Raw genomic sequence first — 21808 nt, 5'->3', positions numbered from 1 at the left:
TCAGTGTGGGAGTCTTTTCTTTTTCTTGGTTTCTTTTTTAAAGGCGAGGGGGATTCTTGCAAGTAGTTAATAGACACTGTGCAGCTTTCTTGACCATGGAGGGAGTTGGCCCATCTTTTCTGTCTGTGGGTGGCCTTCAAATGTGCCTTTATCTTCTTGGGGGTTTCCATAAATTAAAATTCTTTGTTAGTCAACAAGCAGCAGATCAGGTGAAAGTCCCAGGACATGTTGGCATCCTTGTTGTCATTGAAGTTGTAGAATTAGAGATATCAAGAAAATACTTACCGTGCATCAGCATTTAAAATAGTTTTTACAAGGCTTCATTAGACAGCAAACAAAACAAAGATTTAGGCTGTTAAATTTCCCAAACTTCTTTTCTTCTGAAGAAGATAACAGAATTCACCAAAGGCGTCAATGTGCGTACGTAGGCTTTTATATTGGCCCAGCTAGAAAAAAAACTTGTGAACCCAGAATGGGGAAGTGAGGAATGTTCAGAGATTTGTCTTCATAGAGCCCGTATTTACGGTGCAATGTGACAGCCCTATTTTTTTATCATGTTTCTTGCCTCTAGCATTACTGTCAAAACATCTCGGATTTCTGAAAGCTATTTGGCAAAGTGTTTCTGATTTACAGAGATTCTGGTGGAGTTGCTAGGATCTATTTATGTAACATTAGAATTGTGTTCATCAGTGTTCTAACCCAATGTGCTTCTTCCAGTAAACATTAGTAACAAATACTTCAGTATTTTATGTTTTTTTAAAAAGGTGGATTAGCTGTATCTTACCTACCTAATGAAGATGAAATTATTATTCTACTGTTGTCCATTAGAGAATTTCAGAAAATAAGATTGTAAAAGGATAGGTAACTATACTGAAATATGTGTTTCTTTATTTAGGCTTAATCTTTTATGACACAAAGGTAACTGTAATGAACAGAGTGCTGAATGCCACTGTCCAAAGAACTGCTGATCATGCAGCCCCAGAAATCACCCTGGATCCCTTGGAAATAGTTGGAGGTATGGGAAACACTTACGCTTTTTGAAATTCATTTTAATCCGTTGCAAAAGGCAGATCTGTTTTAACCAAGCTCACATGCTTATTAACGCAAAATACTCTGAGTATGGGGATTTTATTTTTTTCTTTTGTTTTTTAAATAGGGGAGATCCGTTCTTCAGAAAATTCCTATTTCTGTCAGGCAGCAAGACAGCTAGCCTGCGTGCCATCCTCGCAGCTCTGTGTTAAACTTGCCAGTGGTGGAGACCCTACATATGCTTTCAACATTCGGTTCACAGGGGAGGAGGTTCATGGAACAAGTAAGTCGGGATTACAGAGTTACCAGTGTGGGTGACATCAGGTACAGTCGTGAGAACTTATTTCAAGTGGAATCCAAGTTTTCACCAGAATGTGGCTCATGTTAACTTTAAGGAGCAGCATTACCTTGTGGTGTTTGTAGTCCTGCAGATGGAAAAGTATGAAGCTTCCAAGAATTAAGCAAGCCAGATGGTTAATTTTCATATTTTAGCTAATACAGCAGGAAGTATGAGTGCCTGGGCATGCGACTTCACTAACTAGAGCAAGTAAATAAAGTAATAATAAGTTGTTTGAAGCATGAGGAGAGCATTTAGTAAGAATGTCTTTTCAGGTTGTTTTGATGTTTGGCCATGGTAAACCCAGCCTGTGCTGATAATAAAGATTTTTTTTAAGTACTTTCTTGTTAGTAATGAGCTAGGTAATGCTACTGTGGTTTTTATTGTTAAAGTGATGTGAGATTGTATAGCCAATAGATTAAAATACCATTAAATACTAGTACAGGACACATTATCAAACGTAGCTGTCAAGGAATATGCAAGCGTTAACAATTGAAAGTGGTCATGCCCAAGCAAGGTGGTTTTGAGAATTGTCTTCAGCTTGACATCAGAAGTACGAACTTCAGCTTGTCCCAGCCAAGCTGGAGAGATGGCGAGTGTGGTAAGGGTTTTGCTGCTTTAAAAACCGTCCTTAATTTTTGCAGTAAATAGTATTAAAATTGCATCTTGCTGACTTTTGTGAGGAGACGTACAGTATTTCTTGTAATAATTTTAGTAATTTTCATGTGACTGGTTGAAAGAATGAATCTCAGAAAGGAACAGACATTTAAGTGCCCTGACTTCACCTAACCAGTACAGAGACAGACTCCTCATGACATAGGACTACTGCTTCTCAACAGAAAATGTTAAGAAATAATCTTACTTTATTAAACAAGATTATTATGCTTTCTCTTCTCTGGATACTGTATTTTAATTTGTGAGGTTTCATTTTGTAAGATCTTCTTTATGTGGATGCTCTCCAGCCCCGTTGGATATTTACTTTCTCTGGGGGTGCTGGCTCCCTTGGATGCTACGTGGGCTGCATCTACTCCAAGAAGAGACTTGATCTAAACAAGAGCCAGGAAAATCTTGCTTTGCAGATCTGTTGAATAATTGATAGGGTATCAAGGCAAATATCAACTGTGCGTCAAAGAAGAAAATTGATCGCTGCTATCTAAATTAATGCAGCCTGTGTACTGATTGTAATAGGTCCTTTTTGGAGATTCACGGGGTTATATGGAGTTAGAGAAAAGCCCAAAATGCTCTTCTCATATTACCTCCTAGCGTCATCTATCAAATTGGGGAAAGGAAAATTCTTGTGAGTGTGCACCTCTTAGCTGAACAAAGGGCTCCTTGATGTCTTCTCTCAAGGGGAATTCTTTTCTTTTTAAGGTCTGTGGTGGTTATTGACAGGATCTATAAAGGCATAAATGTTATGTCCACAGCTCAGCATCTGTAATGATTTCTGATGCACTGCCTCACTGCTTTTAGCTGTGGCAATGCCCCGTTGTTACGAAGACAGCACCATTCATCTTCTAATCAAGTAATGAATTCCATTTGCAGGCCAACTGGTATAACAAATGTTTGTGCTAGTCTTACACATAGAGTGCTGGAAGACAAAGCAGACTTAAGAATTCAGCAGGAAGCAATTAAATGAATATTTTTTGCATGTAATCAAACTATTTAAATGTGGACTTGCACGTGAATAGTAGGCTGGCATGGCTGGCGTCTACCCCACTCTTGTTTAAGCCACGCGTCTGTGCAGTCAGAGAGGTTAAGCATGTAATCTAAGGCATGAAACGTGATTTCAAGGAGAACGGCAAATTCTGGATTAAAAGGTAGCGGTAACAAGCCTCAGAGGGCATTTCATTATTTTGCCCCTCTCTTTTTCAGGTGGATCTTTCCGTCACTTCCTTTGGCAAGTTTGTAAAGAGTTACAGAGCTCCTCGCTCTCCCTTCTCCTGTTGTGCCCGAGCTCTGCAGTCAATAAGAATAAGGTGTGATACCTCAATGCAAGAAATCAAGTTGCTTTTCTCTTTTTGAATGCATGTGTTTGAACAGGAGTAGAACACATTGAGTTAGCAATACAGAGAGAAGCTTCAGATCAACAGCCCCTGTAAGCACGTCTAACCAGATAGGTCTCACGTGCCTGATAGAACTAAAAATGACTGTCGATGAATCCCCTGTTGCATTTCAAGTGGCACCGCAGGTACTTGAAGAAGTAGCCAAGTAGTCGAAACTGCAAAACGTAGCAGAATTAAGACTCCTGGTCAAAGTTCACTTGGATTGAATCTGGTTCGGATGTCTGATTTAAAGATTGTCCATCCCAAACTAGTGAAGTCATATTCTGCTGATATTATTCTCGGAACGCCACCAGGAAAGTCAGTCGCATTGCTGGTAGAGTAAGACGCTCCATCCATGCTATTTAATGTATATTTAGTGTCCTCCTATTTTGTGCAGTAGATGTATTATAGAAACAAGATAAAGCTTACGGCCCAAAGAATTTACGGTAGTTCAGGTATAGTTCCTTCCTAGGAATATTCACAAGGTAGGAAAACAGCTCATTTCCCACAAGACCAGCTGCGTAGCAAACCTGGCTTTGCACATCCAGACTGTATTTCAGAAACATCCCACAACTGGAAGGTTTAGATATCGAACTGATAACATAAATACAGAAAAGTCTTGTGGATGCTGATTGACAGAGCTTGTAAAAGTGGGGCTTGATCATTAAATTATAAGGTAATGTGGTGTGATATGTACAGTCTCCATGCCACGCTTGAGCAAATCCTTTTGTAGCCAACAGTATTGATTGTGTTCAAATCGGTATTTTCACAAGCCTGTTAACTTGTGGACCTGCAGGGTGTGCATCAATTGATAACTACTGCTTTGTGTGCTCTATTCTGTTTTTTTTTCTAAAGGGGAAGTATATTTTGACGCCTAGCCCTATAACCTACGCGGAGGAGCAGTTATTCCATTTCTTTGGGCAGCTCTTGGGTATTGCAATTAGAGCAGATGTTCCTCTGCCACTTGACCTCCTGCCCTCCTTCTGGAAGACCCTGGTAGGAGAGCCGCTGGATCCTGACGTTGATCTCCAGGAAGCTGACATCCTCACCTACAACTACGTCAAAAAATTTGAAAACGTAAGTAACTTCTTTTTTTTTTTTTTCTCTTCCCTCCTTTTTTTTTTCCAGGGTTTCCCCCATAAGCACATTGTTCTGGTGGCTGCTGACTTTACTGCGTGCCTTCAGTGGTAGTGGTTGGCTTCACAGCTAGCAGATGTTTTTCACGTGAGCGGGGTCGTGAAGTGTTTTGACTCCTCTTGGGTGCAGGATTTTACATCCTGATGGCTTGGAAAAGCTGCTCAGTCTCCTCTGCCGCCAGGGACAGTGGAGGAGTTAAGGCTTCTGAAATGTTTACTGGAACTTGGCAGTGCTAAACGGGAAAATAACCCACCAAAGCAATGACTGGCTTTCACTGCCCGTGACGTCTCCAGATGATAGAACGAGTGCACTTCATACGCTGTGGCGATACCTTAAATGAGTCACAAGAATAACATAGTACGACGTGCTGGTCGTCAGACACTGTTCTTGTGTTTCGTGACAGATAAATGATGAGACAGAACTGGAAGCTCTGTGTGCAGAAATTGCTTCTCAGCATCTAGCAACAGAGAGCCCTGACTGTCCTAACAAGCCATGCTGCAAATTCACCTACCTGACCATGACAGGGGAGGAAGTGGAGCTTTGTCCCAGAGGCAGGCACATTCCAGTGGGGTGAGTAACAGCTTTCTTGGCAGGATGTTGCACTGGGTTACATGGGAAAGAAGCATCTCTGGAATAACTTTCCAAGCACCAGGCTCTCCAGAGATGCTTTTGTAACAACCTGGAATGATCTGGGAAAGCTTTGTATTTGCTGGCAGGAACTTGGAATCTCTAGCGCTGCCTTTTGTTCTGTAAGAAACAGACAGCTGAGGAGCACTGCTCATCAGCTGTTTGCTGGCTTCCGTAAACACCCACAGTTAGGAGGCTTGTGAGAAACAGGCGAGCATGAGAGAAGAGGATGAAGCTGAGGAAAGTGGACTTAAATTGGGAAGCATCAGAATGCAAAGAGCTTAATGCTCGCTCTCGATTATTCAAAAGCGGAATCTCCCCATAAAACCCTCCTGTGTGTAACGGTCTGGGGTAGGGCAAGAGGGCTCTTCCACGTGCTCCTTTCTTGTCCTGAATCTCTGCCCTTGCAGATGGGAGAACAAGGACGTGTATGCAACAGCGATCCGGAGCTTGAGGATGCGTGAGCTGCAGACTCCGGAGTGCATGACTGCAGTGCGTGCTGGACTTGGGTCTATCATTCCCCTGCAGCTTCTGACTACGCTGACCCCTCTAGAGATGGAGCTGAGGACATGTGGGCTTCCATACATTAACCTGGAGTTTCTCAAGGTGTGAAGAACTGCAGCTTCTTTGGCAAAACTTACCTGTCTGACACGTAGAGGGGAGGACCCTCCCACGTGAAAGCTGTTAGGGGAGAACCTTCTGCTTGTGATACAGCCGGGACGGTCCTTATGGAACACTGGCCTGTGCCTGGGCACCCCCTTTGCCCCCAAGGAAGTTTTTTAAGATTTCACTGGATTCAGGAAATAGTAGGAGTGGGGCTCATTCCAGAGAGGAATAGTGAATTTGCTTTTTAACATCAAATTTTAAATCTGTCTCCATTTTATTGAGCTTTATTTAATATTTGCCACTTGAGCTAAGGGCTGAAAGAGCCATTGCCCCTATTTTGAACTGCAAATAACTTCTGAAAATCTAAAAATAATCTGTAACAGACGACTTCTGGTCCTAAATACCTTCATTTTGCTACCGTAAGAATTATGCCAGGAAAAGAACCGTTCTCTCGTGTCAGAAGTCGTAGAATATTCTCAACCATGGGTGTTAGCGTTGTTTTGTGTTTTCCTTAAACAGCAGCGATGCTGAACTGCCCCAGGCCTGCACATTAAATAAAATCGCAGTGTACACTACCTGCCCCACAGGGGAAACGCGCTAAGACAAGCCTGTTACAGAAGCTGACGGGCTAAAAAGATACAAACCCACGTTATATTAACACTCTACCATGGCTGGATTTCCTAATGATTTTGAAAAGGCGGGAGAACCTGGGGAGAGAGGTGTAGTTACCCTCCCCTTCTGTCCTCGTAAAGTGTAAGCGGGGAAGACTTACGAAGGGAAAAGAAAGCAGCAGTGGACGTCTTGCTTTCTTTTTTCTTAGGCACACACCATGTACCAGGTGGGCTTGATGGAAACTGATCAGCACATCGAGTTTTTCTGGAGCGCGTTGGAGATGTTCACTCAGGAGGAGCTCTGCAAGTTCATAAAGTTCGCCTGTAACCAGGAGCGCATCCCCTTCACCTGTCCTTGCAAAGACGGAGGCCCTGATACTGCCCACGTCCCGCCGTACCCCATGAAAATAGCCCCCCCCGACGGAGCTGCGGGTACGTCTGCCCACCGTCTCCTAAGGCAAAGAAAATCGGTTCTGCTCGCATCGTGGCTCTAGCTTTCAGTCCCCCTTTCTTTTCAATTTAACAGTGCATTTAATGCACAGAGAGGCAGGTAGTTATGACTGTAAATAAGAAGAGAGCAAACTTGGTTTTAAACCATGTAAAAAATAAAATTTAAAATAAACTTTAAGTGCTTAAAACATTGCCCCCTAGAGACGGTAAGAGATTTTGTATCATATTTGTCTCGTATGCTTCTAAAATGATTGGACCGTCAGAAAAATATCGGCCTGAGGACTGGCTGAGAAGCGCGGCAGTATTTAAGGTTCAAGAGACACGTTACGGGCAGGAATTTTATTATTTTCATACTTCTTAGTAAGGGGCGTGGGGGAAGGATGCTTTTGGAGAATGAGGTGGAAAGCGGAGGGCGTGTGCAAACCCCTTCTGGTGCTTCTTCCCCTGCAGGTTCTCCAGACTCCCGGTACATCCGTGTTGAAACGTGCATGTTCATGATCAAACTTCCTCAGTACTCCTCGCTGGACATAATGCTGGAAAAGCTCCGATACGCCATCCACTACCGGGAGGATCCACTCAGCGGCTGAGTGGGAGAGGGGGATGCCTAGAGGTGACTGTCTGGATTGTTTCATGACTCTGCTAACGTTGGAAACCCTTCAATTCACATAAAAATACCTCCTGTAACACTGTGTGAGGAGCTGGAGGTTAATTTATTTTCTGAACTTTTGTTCCCGTTACAATAATTACTGGAAGACTTACATTTTGTATTTGTAGACTTTGTGGTGGACTGGTTATTTTGCTGCCTTGTTTGTGGAATATTTGTAGGATAGTTTAGTAAAGACCAGTTTGTGTATAATTTAATTTTGAAAAACCTTTAAACATGTACATTTCTAATTTTGTAATTTAGAATGATATTACCCATGCAAACACACCAAAAGTGAGGGCGTTCTGAGTTCGGGAGCGCTCGGAGGTGGAGGCTCATAGATCGCTCGCCCCTGAAACGTTTCTGAGTACAAAAATGGAATGAACCGGGTGTGGGGAGGGAATCGCTGCAGGACACCTGCAGGAACGGAGCACGGCAGTGCTCTGCTTCTGTCGCAGGCAGCGATCGTGCAGAATTTCTAGAACTTGCTTGAGTTTTAAAGCAGAAAATACGCTGCCAAACTGCATGTTCACGTTTCCACCATTTTCTTGTAACTTTTTAAACTATAAGCAAGCACACGGGTAGCTGCGGCAGTTAATTTGGGGTTTCAGCGTAGGAAGATTTATAATTGAAAGAACAGTGAAAGGGCCGTAATTCAGTTGGGTTCTTGCCCTAGATGTTCTTGAATGTCTGCTTTGCTTAGTAACAAAATAATTTATTGTAATTAAAATATTAGCAGAAACACAATGGCTTCTCTCTGTACGGTGTAAGATACCACAGTTCAAGCTTATAATCTGTGACTTTATCCTATTTCCGAACAGGCTTTCAGAATAATCGGTGTGTGGTTAAACACCTGGAGCTCATTTTTGTACTCAGAAATGATCTTTGATCTAAGAGCAAATTATCCTAGGAGGGTGACGCCCGAAAGGAGGATGAGGTGGGGGGAAGACACGAAGTCACTTGGTTGAAGATAAAGCTTCTATTTTATATGGGAAGATAATAGCAGACTACGGAGAGGGAACAATTCTCTAAGTTTAACTTTTGTATGTTGTGAGATATGTTCCGGGGTGGTTTCAAAACACCACATCAACACCTGTACCTTCCTCTACTCGTATAAAAGCGGTTGCCCTGCACCGGGTGCATTTAAAAGTACGGCGTTGCTTTGTTAATCGCCGAGAACCCAGCACAAGTGAGAATTACCTGCCTGCTGAAGAACCGAAGAGAACGTACTGAAATCACTGCTGTGCTACTCGGCTCGGTACTATTTGTAAGTTAAGTGCCAGTACTGAGCTGCCAGTTCGTTATTTTCCTTCCGATGCGCTTAGCGCATCAGCCACACGAAAGGTCTACGACGGTGTGTGTGTAACTGTACTTTAAGGTTGGTATTATATGTCTCTTTAGAAGACGGCATACGCTCATTTGGCTTGCCAGTGGTAATGGGAATTGAAAAAGCTGTATTTATTGTATATTATTGTGAATATTGGGAACTACGAGCGTGTGGTACTTGGAAGATGCGAGTAAGAGAGAAAAGCCTAAACAAGTGTGTATATTCTTGTTCTCCTGTGAGCGAATGGAAAAATGTGTGTGCAACAGTTGTAGAGATAGTTGTTGGCATACAGAGTCTCCAAATCCCGTGGTTAGGAAAGCTGTGTTACCCTTCTATTGCATATTGCCCTTTCAAAGGAACACATACATGTAGGAAGAATATTTACTCTTGAATCTTGTCCATTTCCTGGTAGAAGCATATGTGTAGCTGAGAAATCATTCAGAGTAAGCGCAAACGCACGTGGAGTTTGCGAAGACCAAGGGGAAAACGAAGCAGGAGGAATGGCCTGGAGCCGGTTCATTCCCGTCTGGGACGTGCGTTCCCAAACGGGTGCCGCAAGGAAGCGTGAAGAACGTCAGCTGACCTTCACGGCAGAAGGATTGTCGCTGACAACGATGCGTTTGGGGTTTCTTTCTGCCGACTGGATCGTGGGTTTGTATCGGGTTTAGATCTCCCCTTTCAAGCCCGTAATGCTTTGGGTGGACTTGCAGCGCGGTCAAATACCTCACCCGCAGGGGTGCGAGGACTCGGTATGCCAGCGTTTCCAAGGCTGCGGTTACAGCTGCGAGTAAGAAGCTGCTGCTGTCTTTCTTCTCCTTCCAGAGAGCACAGTTGAGTGGAATGTATCTGCATCTTGGCCCTGAAAAGCGTGCTGTAAAGTTACTTGATAACATATTTATTACAATTAATTATTTATGATTACGAATAACAGACTTTTAGTCAATGCTGTTTACACCTCGCTGTGTAAATGAAGCTTCTTATACAGGAAGAAATGTCTCACCAATAAATAACCTGCATTGACTTTGGTTTTTTTCTGAAGAATGGTATGAGCCCGGCAAGAGGAGTTGGGGGGTTGGCTTTTTTTTTTGTTACTAGGAAGGAAGAGCTGCAGTGGTTCGACTGTAGCTCAAACGGCCTTTTAATTAAAGCTTTTCTAATCATTACTTCCTTGTGCTTTAAATGAACTTGACATTGTCTGTAATAGGTTTGTTTGTCAAAGCAAAGATTGGTTTGTGATTTATTTTTTTTTTTTAATATATATTCATTCAGAATGTAAAATTATACTAAACAATGGAAAAACTCTGGAGCTGGGTATTAGTTCTGGCTTGGCGTGTGTCCATCTTGGTACCGTACACAGCATCACCCTGTCAAGTGCTCTTGGCCATACAGTGTACACTTGCATAAAGGAGATTCTTAACATCCCTCGAGATGTATCGTGTCCTTATTTGGGGCTGGAAATAATGGAGGGGAAAAAAAAAAATCCCTCCCCTGATGCAGAGGATTAGAACGGCTAGAAACGAAGTTGCAGGTTACCTGATTTTAAATCCCACTTTTGTGGGTTAATATGCTGTAATTTGTATTTATTTGGAACAGAAATGTAAATATTTTGTACAAAAAGGAAAGCAAGCACAATGATTGCTAATATTTCTCTTAATGGAGGAAGTGCAGTACTTCTCATGCCTGAGGAATAATGCAGACTAAGCCACGTTGTCAGCTCAGTAGGTAGTTATTTTTCATACTAACAGTTTCTGAACAAGGCATCCCGTTAACCGTCACAAACCAGAAGAGCCAGCTTACATTCCCTTGCCTTGCCATAGCAGTCTTCCCCAGAAATGCCATCGCAAGGTTTGGTTTTTTTAAATACCTTTATTCTGCTTTTCTTGTATAAATAAACGCTTACATTTGGTGGAAGCGTCCGTAAAATGTCTTTATTTTAGAACCAGGATCACTTCAGCGATCACTAGTCTTCCGTGCCGCAGCTTGTGCGACAGAGCTGGCAGCAGAGACAAGGCCTCCAGCAACAGCCTTGCCCTAGAAGGGTGACTGGCTAATGAGCCCTGCTCCTGCCATCTGCTGTACCCGGTTAATTAGGCTGATGCCCACGGTCATTATCTGAGACCTGCCTGCTCCAGCTTTTGCGTTACCGATCCCCTAACACTGCGCCAAAGCGCGAGGGCTGGAACGGCTCTCGTAAAGCAAATTAACAAAGACCTAATGCAGGCAGTAACAGCGGAACGCAAACTGACGAAGCCCACTGCCCGTGATTCTGGACTGGCCGTCACTAGGTCTGGGGCGATAAACTTGCCCTCAAATAGCGTTCGTGATCCCACGTCGCTTCATGTAGTGGGTTTTTACTGCACAATGTTTTGGGACATCATTAGATAAATTTTATTAGAAGGAATTTAAAAAGCATGGACTAATACAGCATTAAAAAGCGTTTTACAACACAGCCGTGGGCTCAGAGCTTCTCCACTGACACTCTCCGTGTCCTGGGCATGTCCGGTAACAGCCGAGGACGTGCAGCTGGAGGCGCAGACCCCTCCATCCCGAGGCGTGCACGGCTTCGCCTGGCTGAGCCACAGAGCCGGTGAGCCGCGCTGTTAAGCTGTAGGAACAGGCTCAGCTGCAGGGTCTCCAGCGACGCCCCGTTACCCCTCCCTTCAGCAGAGGACACGTTGAGCCAAACCACTCGATGCAACGGAGTTCAGTTCGGAACTGCCCAGACCAACCGCCCTTGCAGCGTCGGGTGTTCTCCAGCGTGCCAGCCTCGGAGCCTGTCCTCCAAAGGACTCGGGTAAGCTCCTAGGCCCACCTCTTCCCCCGCGTCGTCCTGGCTGACAGCTTGCTTTTGTTTTTCATCTGCTGTAGCTGTCTGCAGAATAACTAACTCGCACAAGAGCAGCAGGGCACGTGCTTGAAGATCAGGATGTCAAAACATCTCCTTCACGGGGTGTCAGAGCCAGTACGGAAACATAACCCAGGCGGTTCCCAAGGCAGAAGTGTATTTGCTGTCTTGGGATGTTGCTAGTATAGATCACAGAAGTAAGAACCCGTAGTATGCTCTCACAAATTTAAAAAAAAAAAAAATATATAAAAAGTGATCACTGCCTATAAAAATGTAAATTCATAGAAAGTCTTCAATGACATGGCAATATAGGAATTTACTTGCGCTCAGATGAACAAGAACTAGAGCGCATAGTGATGGTGCGTAGAGTGCTAAACGTGTTTTTCCCAGGTGGTGGATTACTCCTCCTCTGGCTGACCAGATGCTGGGCTCTGCGCTTTTGCCTAAAGGGAAGGGGGGGGGGGGGGAACACGTAAAAATGCTGTTTTCAAAGAGTACTTGATAACAAGCAATCGATAAAAACCTCACTGAAGCAGGAAGGACTGTAAAATAAGCTCATCATCCTGGCAAAACCATCACAAAAAAACTCAAGGGGTAACAGCCAGGCACTGTCCTCTCCGAAAGGGAGGCGTCCAGTCCCCACCCGACCAGAGAGCGAAGCGCCGCTCTCCTACTTTGCGCTGGCTGCCTTACCTTTGTGTTCCTGCGCCTGAAGCTGGCTGGACCATCCGACATCCCGAGGCTCCTTCCTCCTCCATTGCTGGTGCTGTAGAAGAACAACAGGGACGCTTTCAGATGAAGCAAGCCTACCACTTCCAGTGCTCTTACCGCTGAACAGACACAGGTCCTTCACACCAGGGAGACTTTGGAAGGTCTAGGAAGAAGCCCTTTGTTCTTCTCCTGAACCCTGACCCAGTTATTCTTGTAGCAGAAGAACCATATCCCAGTCAACTGCCTTTAGGCATTTCAATAGTGCACACTGCACTGCAGGGGGAAAAAAAAAACCAGCAGGTTTCAGGCTGGCAGCGATGCAAGCTGAATTAAGCAGCAAAGAAAGTAGGTGATGAGCCATAAAGGCATCACGCTAAAATTTTTGGATCTCATTTTAGGTTTATGCACGTTTGAGTTTTGAAGGAGCAAGAGAAAAGCTAAGATGAGCGCGCTACAATGGATAGGTAACAAGGCGTTATCCTATGTTGTCTCCCAGTGATCATTTTGTCCATTCTATTTTGATATAAAAGCTTAAGTTTGCTGTTTGAAACTCAGATAAGCACCAGCCAAATTAAGCTGAGTGAAACCCTTTCAGCCACTGGCACATACAAGGGAATCCAGACTTGCACCAGAAGGAAATGAGGCAGAGGACTGGAATGGATTTGTCACTACTGCTGCTGTTGGGTTGCTGCCGCCTGAAGATCAGAATGCGCCAGGCCTAAGGCTGCGCCCCCCCTTTCAGCAGAGCAAAACTTGCTCACATGGTGCCACCGATCCCTTACGCTTTAGGGCAGGCCCAGCGTGGCTGCTTGAAACGGAAGAGAAAGGCGTTACCTTGGTTGGGTTGGAGAAGTTCTCGAGAAGCTGGATGTGAAGGCTTCTGAATGAAAGTTCTGAGTAGGTCTCGCACGGGGCCTTGTCCCACCTGCAGATTCACTCACGCCTCTGTTCTTCGGTCTTCCCTCACTGCCAGCCACCTTCCTGGGCTTCCCTCTCGAGTCGGGAGCATCGCTAGCTCTCGCTGAAGAGGACAACGGTGCGCTCCCGGCATTTGCCATATTACTCAGTGACTTGGTCCCTTGTGCAGGATCGCTGAGCCTCTGCTGCCCAAAGCCACCTATGCACTGAGGAGAAACATCTCCTGAGAGGACAAGAACACAGCGCTTAATAGGAATAGTAAATGCAGCATGAGACGTTAGAGACTATTCAGATAACAAAACTAGACCTAATTTCCATTCCAGCAGCATAGGGCTTCATAACCAAGATCTTTGAGGATACCGAGTTTCAGTGATTTAATCTTTCTTGTGTAAAATTAGACCAATGGTAGGGGATCCAAGATTTTTAAATTTTGGAGACAGAACAGGGTAGCAACATCTATTCAGCTTGGAACACGCACAGCGTTCCTGCAAATGCAAAGGAAAAGAGCGTGTGTAAGCCTGTGTTTTGCCCACACCTTGATGCCTGATTCGTCTCCGAGCCAGCTCTGGTGATTCTCTTCTCTCTCTGTTGGCTTGAGGAGACAGCAGCTGCTGAGAGGGCAGGCTGGCTGCTGGGCTGGCCGGGCGCAGATCACAACGGTGCTAAAGGAAAACATACATTTGACCGCTTAAACGACAGCTCACTCAAACGTATTCCTGTAAAAACACTGCAAAGCATCACCCCTCAGAAAGATTAAGGTTAGTAGGGAGTTGCGTTTAGGCTAAAGAGGCAGAAACTGGCTTGTCGACACCCACATTTTCTCTTACACAGAGCTTAGGAATAATCACTAGCTGTCACAGGACCTAAGCGAAAATGGAACCGGCAGCGTGAGCCAGTCCTGCTGAACAGAACCACCCCGTATTTGGGGCCTCACTGCCAGCCAACAACCAGACACTCTCTTATTCAGCCTTCTGCCTCTCACGCCTAAAAATGACCCTGCAAAGCCAGTCCCAGGTATCAACCTGGTAGGTATTGGTGCCATCATAAAAACCAAATCCAAGGACAAAAATCAAGTTTAAAGTGATTTCCAAGTCACGCTGCCCACAGAAGTGCCCCTGTTGGCTATCCTTGTTACAAAGTCATGTTTTTCCGCAGGTTAATTACATCGAGGAACAACAAAACAAGACGACAGAAGTCCATAGGACGCAAAACAAAAATATGAACTAGAAAGGAAAACATTTGCTACCTTTGTTAGATACCAGGAGTACTACGTGGAATGCAAAACTTTAAAGACAAGTGTCCTTTTCATGGTTTGCAAACAAACTATATTGTGGCAACTCGGCTCCCGTCACTAATACTTAACGAGTCCTGATTATCGTACACAAACTTCATCAAAAATATTAGAAGCTTGTAGATAAAGCAGTCTTTGCATTCTGCATTTCCAAAATAGTTAGATAAGGGGGGGGGGGAAGTCTTCCAACAGCCAGCTGTAATAGGAAGTGGATGGGACTTCTCCTTAGTGTCAAGCATGACACTAAGCAAAGGATAAGCTATGACATTTTATCAAATCTCACTTCTATTAATACTGAATTTACTACCACCAAGGAGAGGAAGGGCCCAGAAAAACACAAAAACAAAATACAGCTTCACTAGTTTGTTAGTTAGGACTGTAAGAACTGTTAACTTCCCAATTCCTTCAGCTGTGAAACAGAAAATGAGCAAGCTCAGCAATTTCACAACTTGTCTGTAATAGCAGCAAATTCCAGAGGACTGTCTCTTCCACGTGCACACCGCTCCCTGAATCCGCTCTTTAGGTGTACAGAAGTAGTAAAGCACCCAGCGGTCTAGTTGGTATCTGTCCAGCATTCTTGAAAAGCAGTAACAGCTTCAGCAGTACCAAGACCTGGCGTTCTTTCCATATTAGAAGTCTCAGACAGCAATGTATAGAACCGGAATACCCTAGTAAGCACTCTGCAGCACCCATCGCTTCATAAACCCACCACTTCTCTCTTAGGCTGAGCTTCAGATATATTCGCGCTCTTACCCTTTCCCTCTGTCTTTACATCCACCCTCTGAGACATTCCTCCATCTCCTAGATTTGTAGTCTGTCTCGTCTACTTCCTCTCTTACCTACACAGGTCATAACGCTCGTGCTCCTCACCCACCTTAGCTGTGATTCATACATCCTGGTTTCGACATCGCTTTTATGTAGAAGTCAAACACTTACATTGTGCAATTTTAGGGCCTTTTGTTTAGCTTTCGTCACAAGCGCTTTCAAAAATAATTGTTATTTTTGAGTAAGAGCCTCAGCATACCGCAACATTTTAGATGGGACCCAAGAGGCTTTGTTCGGGAAGATCTGACACAGGGGACAGTTACTTGGATTCCTGAAACGTGCCACAACAAGAGGCCGCAGGACTTGGCATAGTTATTGAACAATTAGATGTGATACAACAGATCAAGTTCTGTTTAGTACCTGGTGATGAAAGAGTGTCTCCTCTTCCAGTTGGATGCCACAAAATTCACATGGAATCATAATGTTTCCTTCTGCCTGGACAGCTTGGGGCTGGGATGAAGAGAGAGACCTACAGCTTTTGGGCCCAGCAGCACGCAGACCATCATATTCTCGTGTATTTGGAGAAGACCTTCTTTTACTGAAGGAGGCAAAGGCACTTGCTGGGTTACAACCTGTCTGTTATGCAAGCAACATGGAAAAATTAGCTCTCCTGTTGAGCATAGATCGACTCTCAAAACCATGCTTTGCAAAGACAAAATTGCTAGAGTTCTCACAGTATCACTGAGTGAAGACTGCACCCTTGTTCAGCCACGGTAGCAGAAAAAAGTCTTTACTGCAAACCCCTAGATACAATACAAGAAAGTACTAAACCTGATGAAGAATCAGATCTTCGGCAGGGTAAAGCTCCTCACAAAATTCACAGGGCAACATGATGATCTCGTCGTCTGCAAAGTAAGTAATGGTTATATCCTCTACCATAGAGAAGTCTGATGCAGTTGGATCGACTGATCTTCAAAATTCCTAAGTAACAGACTCCTGTTCTGTGCCACAGGACAGCAACCAGAGCAAATGCTAAGGAAACAGTTACTCTAGTCCCACTTGCTGAATTTCACATAAGCAAATTCACATCACCCAGAGCGACAACAATGTTTTGTTATCAAAGATATATCGAATGGTCTGGTAAAAAAGCCTATTACTGCCTTCAGTAAATCCTTTAGTACCATTTCTCCTTTCAAAATAAGCTGGCACTTCAGGTCTCCCCCAGATCCTCCCTTCCTATTGTGTTTACTTCAACAAGAAAGTTGGCACCTACTCCGTTGTTACGAAGCTCTCACCACATATCAAAGTCAGAGATTCACTACAGCTTTTATTTCTTCTTCCCTTGCGGTCTTGCTTTAGTAATACCTCTTTGAAAGAAACTATTTTAAACACTAATATTGCTAAGTTTTGAGGAAGCAGAAGATAACATTTAAAAAAGGAAGGAAGAATGGTACTCATGGAGAGTCTAATCTCCTGTGTATTAATTACCTAAAAATGATTTAGAGGGAGTCTCAGAGACTCATTTTGACATTTTAAAATACCTAGATAATCTTTGACATTCCCAGTCCAAGAATCCTCTCTTTCCTTCTCCATTCTCTCAAACTTTAAGGGAAAAAAACCCACCACAACAGCGTTTATACTTACTTTTTATGTGGTTTGACACTAAAGAGTCACAGGAGAAGATATTTGACTTGTCTGTTTCATTAAGACAGGCCGATGGCACAGACTCTTTGGTGTAGTAGTTTTCCCAGAAGTCACTGGGAATTTCAGCTGCAGTATTATTGTGAGGATTATTCTCATTTTGTAGGCTGAGAGCCAACACGTAGTCTAAATCGGCGTCCCACTCTTCATAAAGTGAAGAATGAGTGTTTTCATTTCTCTCCAGCTGCTCCAGTTCATCCTCTTCAAAAGATAAATATCATAAATTTGAGAGAACGTTAAGCCTGCAACAAGCGGTTCACTTCTGTGCATTAGACTAGCTCAACCATGAGGGTTTCACAGGTACACATGTGGACACTCATGGAGGTCAGCGTTTCAAAGCCTAGAAGGACACCTGTATCAAATTCAGGAGGAAGAAGGAAAACACTCATCCTATTTTTGTTTGTAACAAGCAAAAAAGGAAAAAAAGAAGAAAGTCGTTCCTCTTACTCCAACAGCTTGAACTTAAGCTTCTTTGGAGCTTTACGAAGTCACTGAACCTTCTGTGACCTACACTGTGAATGAGGTCCAATTAATATACTGTAGTCTCGGCCCTTTTACAAGGCTGAAACACTTCTGCTTTGTTTCTTCAGTATATCGATGGGAAACAAATTCCTGTTAATGATATTACATTTGATAACAGTGGGAATTGTACATGTACAGAAGAAAACCATGGAATCTTTTCTGGCAGGAAAGCTACGGGATGTTACTGCAGAAATGCACAGCACTACACATGTGAACCCACATCCAGATCTTACCTACCCTTCTACTTAACTGGAGTAGAGAGGAGTGCAGCTGCTAAACAAAAACGGACAGGATTTGCAGTGAGCAAAACAACTCCAATTTCATTTTTAAGCTAGATACTTTGAGATAAGAGAACAGGCAGTGGACTGGGCTTTCACACCGGGTACCTCAGCAGTCCTCTATTTAGCTGGCTTATATCTTTGCAGTTCTATTCCACGGTAAAATAGTCCCACTCACATTGCCTCTGGAACTTTCATTATTCAGTATTTTCACAGAAAGCAATTACAAAACCTTATACTTGGATCAGCTGCCAAATGTCAAATTAGAAGCCAATTCTCTTCTCTACACTTCACCTCACTTTTGATTTCTTTGTGCTGCTGAAACATTTCTTCTGCTAATGTCCTTAAGTGTTTTGTCTCCTACACAGCTGCTATAAATCTGCTTTTCTAGCGCCCTGGGCATTCTCCACAAAGGCCCAGCGTAGTTACCTGATCTTAGTCGGTTTCTAATGTCTCGAAGGGCACGCAAATCTGCATCCTCATCCTCAAAGCGAGGCACTGTTCTGCTTCCTCTTACTTGTTTCGCCTCTTGCCCACAGACTCGAGGATGCTCTTTTAGATCTTTCACCATGACGTTATGACCACACCCACCACATCTCTCAGTCCGAGCTCCGCAGTAAATTTCATGGTCCTGGAGCTTGTTGAAAGTGAGCTGTATGTCACAGTACTGGCAGACAGCAGGACGCAGAGGGCACGCTGACGCCTGGAAAAAGAAAGAGGGATTATTCTTCACATATGGAAGACTGAGGCAAAGGTGGAGGGAGGTTCTCAGTTTGCTTAAGAGCTGAGCGGTCTATTGTTTCTTTAGCCAGATCCAAAGCTACACTAAAGAATAGCCTGGAATAAGATAGTATGTGAGAAATGTAAGAACAACGTGTTGTATAACCTCTGTATAAACATGCCGGCTGAAGCACTCCAAATACTCAGAACATTCTTTTTAAATCTGTAACGCTTGGACAGCAGATTCACATGGTGCTTTTTGAAGTTAGCTTTTACATATGGTCTTGACGTCCAGCACTAATCACATTCCATTGAGTACTGCTAAAAACATGTTAGTGTGTGTTATATTAGGGAACAGATTTACAGCACATTTACTACTCAACAAGAATTGCTTGCATATGTTCTTTACCCTACACTGAATGACAGGCAAGTTGCCCTTCAAAAGGGGTTAAACATAGATGACATACATGTTATAATTGCAGGTGCTGCAATAATACATCATCATTTGCTTTATAAACAAAACTAAAAGCACTACACACAAACATGCAGGATAAACTACTCCCAGGGTTTTGAACAGGACACATCTTCAAAGAAAATCCTTTTTTCCTCACCGATAAGCAGACTTGTATGGCACTTCCAGAGCTGTCTTTAAATGAGCCCATAGGAAGGTACTGACATTTATACAAGATTGCCTGTGACAGCAGCCAACTGGATTCAGAAACTCAAAAAATCCCACTGTGCCCCATTTTAGTTTATTTTACAACCTATTTTAAAAGCCTGTTTGGACACAATGAGTTATTAAAACTCACATAATGACTGCAGCAGAGTCAGAAATGCGAAATGTTTCCTTTAGGAATGAAAAAAGTCAAGTTAATCATATTCCATACTTTGAAATAGCGTACCATTTTTCATCTTCATCACTAATAAGTACAAAATCACCGATTATCATGGATACCCCTTCCATAAGAAGGCCTGAGCAGGCTCCACCATTTTAAGGCAGTTTCCAACCACATTCTGTCAGAGGGTGTGAATTTAGAAAGCATGGTTCAATAAAAAGGATGCATCAATCACAGGTTGGAATCCAGGTCTTGGCTGACAGAAAGGCTCTACAATCAGTGCTTGGAAATACCGTAGAGTATCTTCCAAGTGTCTAATAATATAAAGTCCACCAACCTCATGATCCTTCAAGAGACATTTTTCTATCTTCATCCTACACTTGCAGGTAACCTACAATAAACAGACCTCGTTAGATTAATTGCCATAGAAGTCAGCAATTTTAGAGGAGAAATTTGTTTCTCACCTGCACGTGTTCAGACTCAATATGGTTCTTCATTTCAGACTTTGGGATTAATTCACTGCAGTAGCGGCATACTTCAATATTTCTGCTACAGTGGATTTCATGCATGATGAAATTAGCAACAGGAATATCCTTTTTGCTATGAGAAAGTCACAGAGGTTACTTTTCAGAAAATACGCTGACAACAATTCCAAGCAGTTTTTCATAAAAAACCCAAATCCTAAGAAAGCTTTCTATGAATTCATGGTTTAGAGAACTGAGTAACTAAAGAGAAAGGCAAGCCCAACCAGGCCTCCATGTTCCTTTATAGTTGGGATATTAATGTATGTAACATGCAAAGGTCACAGTTTTCACACTGCATTGAGATAAAATCAAGGTGGATTCCTTTCCTTATGTGAAAGACAAATTTTGCAGCATAAAAAAGTTATCACCAGGTTCAAGTTAATAAACTAATCTAAGAAGATAAAAGTTTCTTCCTGAAAATAACTTGGCTATGAGAGGTCGAACAGTGCTCTGCTTGGAAAAAATAAATAACAGATCCTGTTAGGCCAGATCTGTTCAGGGAATCATAGCAGTAACCATATTACTCTGTAGCCAAAATTCCCCAACTTGCCTCATTTCTAAGATACTCATTTTCCTGTCTTGAGGAGGATGCAAGGCTTACAGACACAAAAGGTGCAAAAAGAACTGAGGAACCAGGAGTTTAGCCCTTATTCCTGCCTCAAGCAGGTAGCATCATTTCGAGATGGATGTACCATTCCCCCCCTGCACACAAGAAATCAGCCTTCAAAACACCAAAATTAACTTTATAACCTATTGCTTAGTGCCTTCCATGTCACAAAGGAAAAACACTACAGCTGTTCAGTTTTCTCCCTTGCCAGATCCCAAGCAGCCAACAGCCTGGCAAAGCAACAAAGTCCAACAGCAGTGTCTAAACTGCACATACTCACTGCTTGCAAACAAACTAGACTGATGTTGCAAGAAACTGTTTGGATTCCGATGTCTCTTTGAGGAAAAAAAAGTTAATTTCTTTAGTTGCTTGTATTCAAGATGCAACTTCTGAGATTACATCATTATCAGTAAATGTATTACCAACACTGGAGCTTCTAAAGAAAGGGAACTGTTATCAAAGAGAAACAACTGCCACAACAATATGTGCCTATTGATTCTATTTTTACATCTCTGCTTCTGAACCACATAGCTGCTAAAGAAAAACTTGGAATCATGTACTTCATGTATACCTCACTGAGAATCAAGTCTTTATTTCTATTTGAATACTTTGGCTTCTGCCTAGTTGCCTGTTAAGTCAGAAACTTGAGTAAAGGTTGGGAAAATTATAAGACATTAATACTTAAGGTAAAACCAAACCCCAAACATTTCTAAAAAGATAGTATGTTCGTTATTAATTTGCACCTTCTAGTATTCATAGCATTTCACGAGAACATATACTGCTCACTTATTTAACCTCTGAGCTTTCCTGCCCAAAGGACAGGCCCCAACAGAGAGACCCCCCCAGCCAAGCATTCAGTTTCGTTTCTTACCAGTTGCCACACAGCCGGGTTTCCGCCTCGGTAACTGCAGCTATAGCCATGGTTTTGTCCGGGGGCTGAAAGAGAGGCACCCCCTTTCCCTCAGCCCCTCAGCGGCTGGGGGCACCCGCACCTCACCGGGGGGGGAAAGACACCCCCGTTCCCTCAGCGCGGGGGCCCAGGGCACCGCCGGCGGGCGGCTGCTCCCTTCCCTCAGCCGGGGAGAGGGCCGGGGGCACCCGTGCCTCAGCGGAGCGGGAGGGAGGGAGGGAGGGAGGAGACACCCTAGGGGCTGGCTGCGGGGCGGGGGGATCGACCCAGCTCCGCGAAGGGGAAACACCAGCTCCGCTCCCCCGGCTCGTCGGGAACCCAACGCCGGGCCCGGCCCCGCCCCGCGCTTCCTACCGGCCCCTTCACCCCCG

General features: G+C 43.7%; 2 protein-coding genes across 6 annotated transcripts in view; one reads left to right on the top strand and one right to left on the bottom strand.

Moving 5' to 3' along the window:
• The window catches only part of HECTD4 (HECT domain E3 ubiquitin protein ligase 4), a 79846-nt gene extending 69126 nt beyond the window's left edge, over nt 1-10720 (top strand). For all 4 annotated transcript variants that reach the window (XM_076352975.1, XM_076352974.1, XM_076352971.1 and 1 more), the window contains 8 exons: nt 896-1015; nt 1157-1312; nt 3239-3342; nt 4264-4485; nt 4949-5115; nt 5583-5778; nt 6599-6821; nt 7290-10720. In XM_076352975.1, the coding sequence (XP_076209090.1) occupies nt 896-1015; nt 1157-1312; nt 3239-3342; nt 4264-4485; nt 4949-5115; nt 5583-5778; nt 6599-6821; nt 7290-7426 (1325 nt within the window). In that variant the 3' untranslated portion in view covers nt 7427-10720. The remainder of the gene's footprint in view (nt 1-895; nt 1016-1156; nt 1313-3238; nt 3343-4263; nt 4486-4948; nt 5116-5582; nt 5779-6598; nt 6822-7289) is intronic.
• Nucleotides 10721-11182: 462 nt separating this feature from the next.
• On the bottom strand, nt 11183-21715 carry TRAFD1 (TRAF-type zinc finger domain containing 1). Of its 2 annotated transcripts, XM_076352976.1 has the most exons (11): nt 21399-21715; nt 19861-19996; nt 19734-19787; nt 18270-18543; nt 16984-17241; nt 16171-16244; nt 15760-15975; nt 13819-13945; nt 13200-13506; nt 12348-12420; nt 11983-12097 (listed from the first exon to the last, which is right to left on the bottom strand). In XM_076352976.1, exons 1-11 carry the CDS (start codon nt 21446-21448, stop codon nt 12053-12055), a joined length of 1614 nt encoding a protein of 537 aa, XP_076209091.1. In that variant the 5' UTR covers nt 21449-21715; the 3' UTR covers nt 11983-12052. The 2 variants fall into 2 exon arrangements, with proteins under 2 accessions (XP_076209092.1, XP_076209091.1); XM_076352977.1 differs by lacking the exon at nt 12348-12420 and having other exon boundaries at nt 11183-12097.
• Nucleotides 21716-21808: the final 93 nt, after the last annotated feature.

This window comes from Aptenodytes patagonicus, chromosome 15, assembly GCF_965638725.1.
Source record: "Aptenodytes patagonicus chromosome 15, bAptPat1.pri.cur, whole genome shotgun sequence".
NCBI lineage: Eukaryota > Metazoa > Chordata > Aves > Sphenisciformes > Spheniscidae > Aptenodytes > Aptenodytes patagonicus.
Note: the sequence above shows the minus strand (reverse complement) of the source record. Positions and strands in the feature narration are given on the sequence as shown.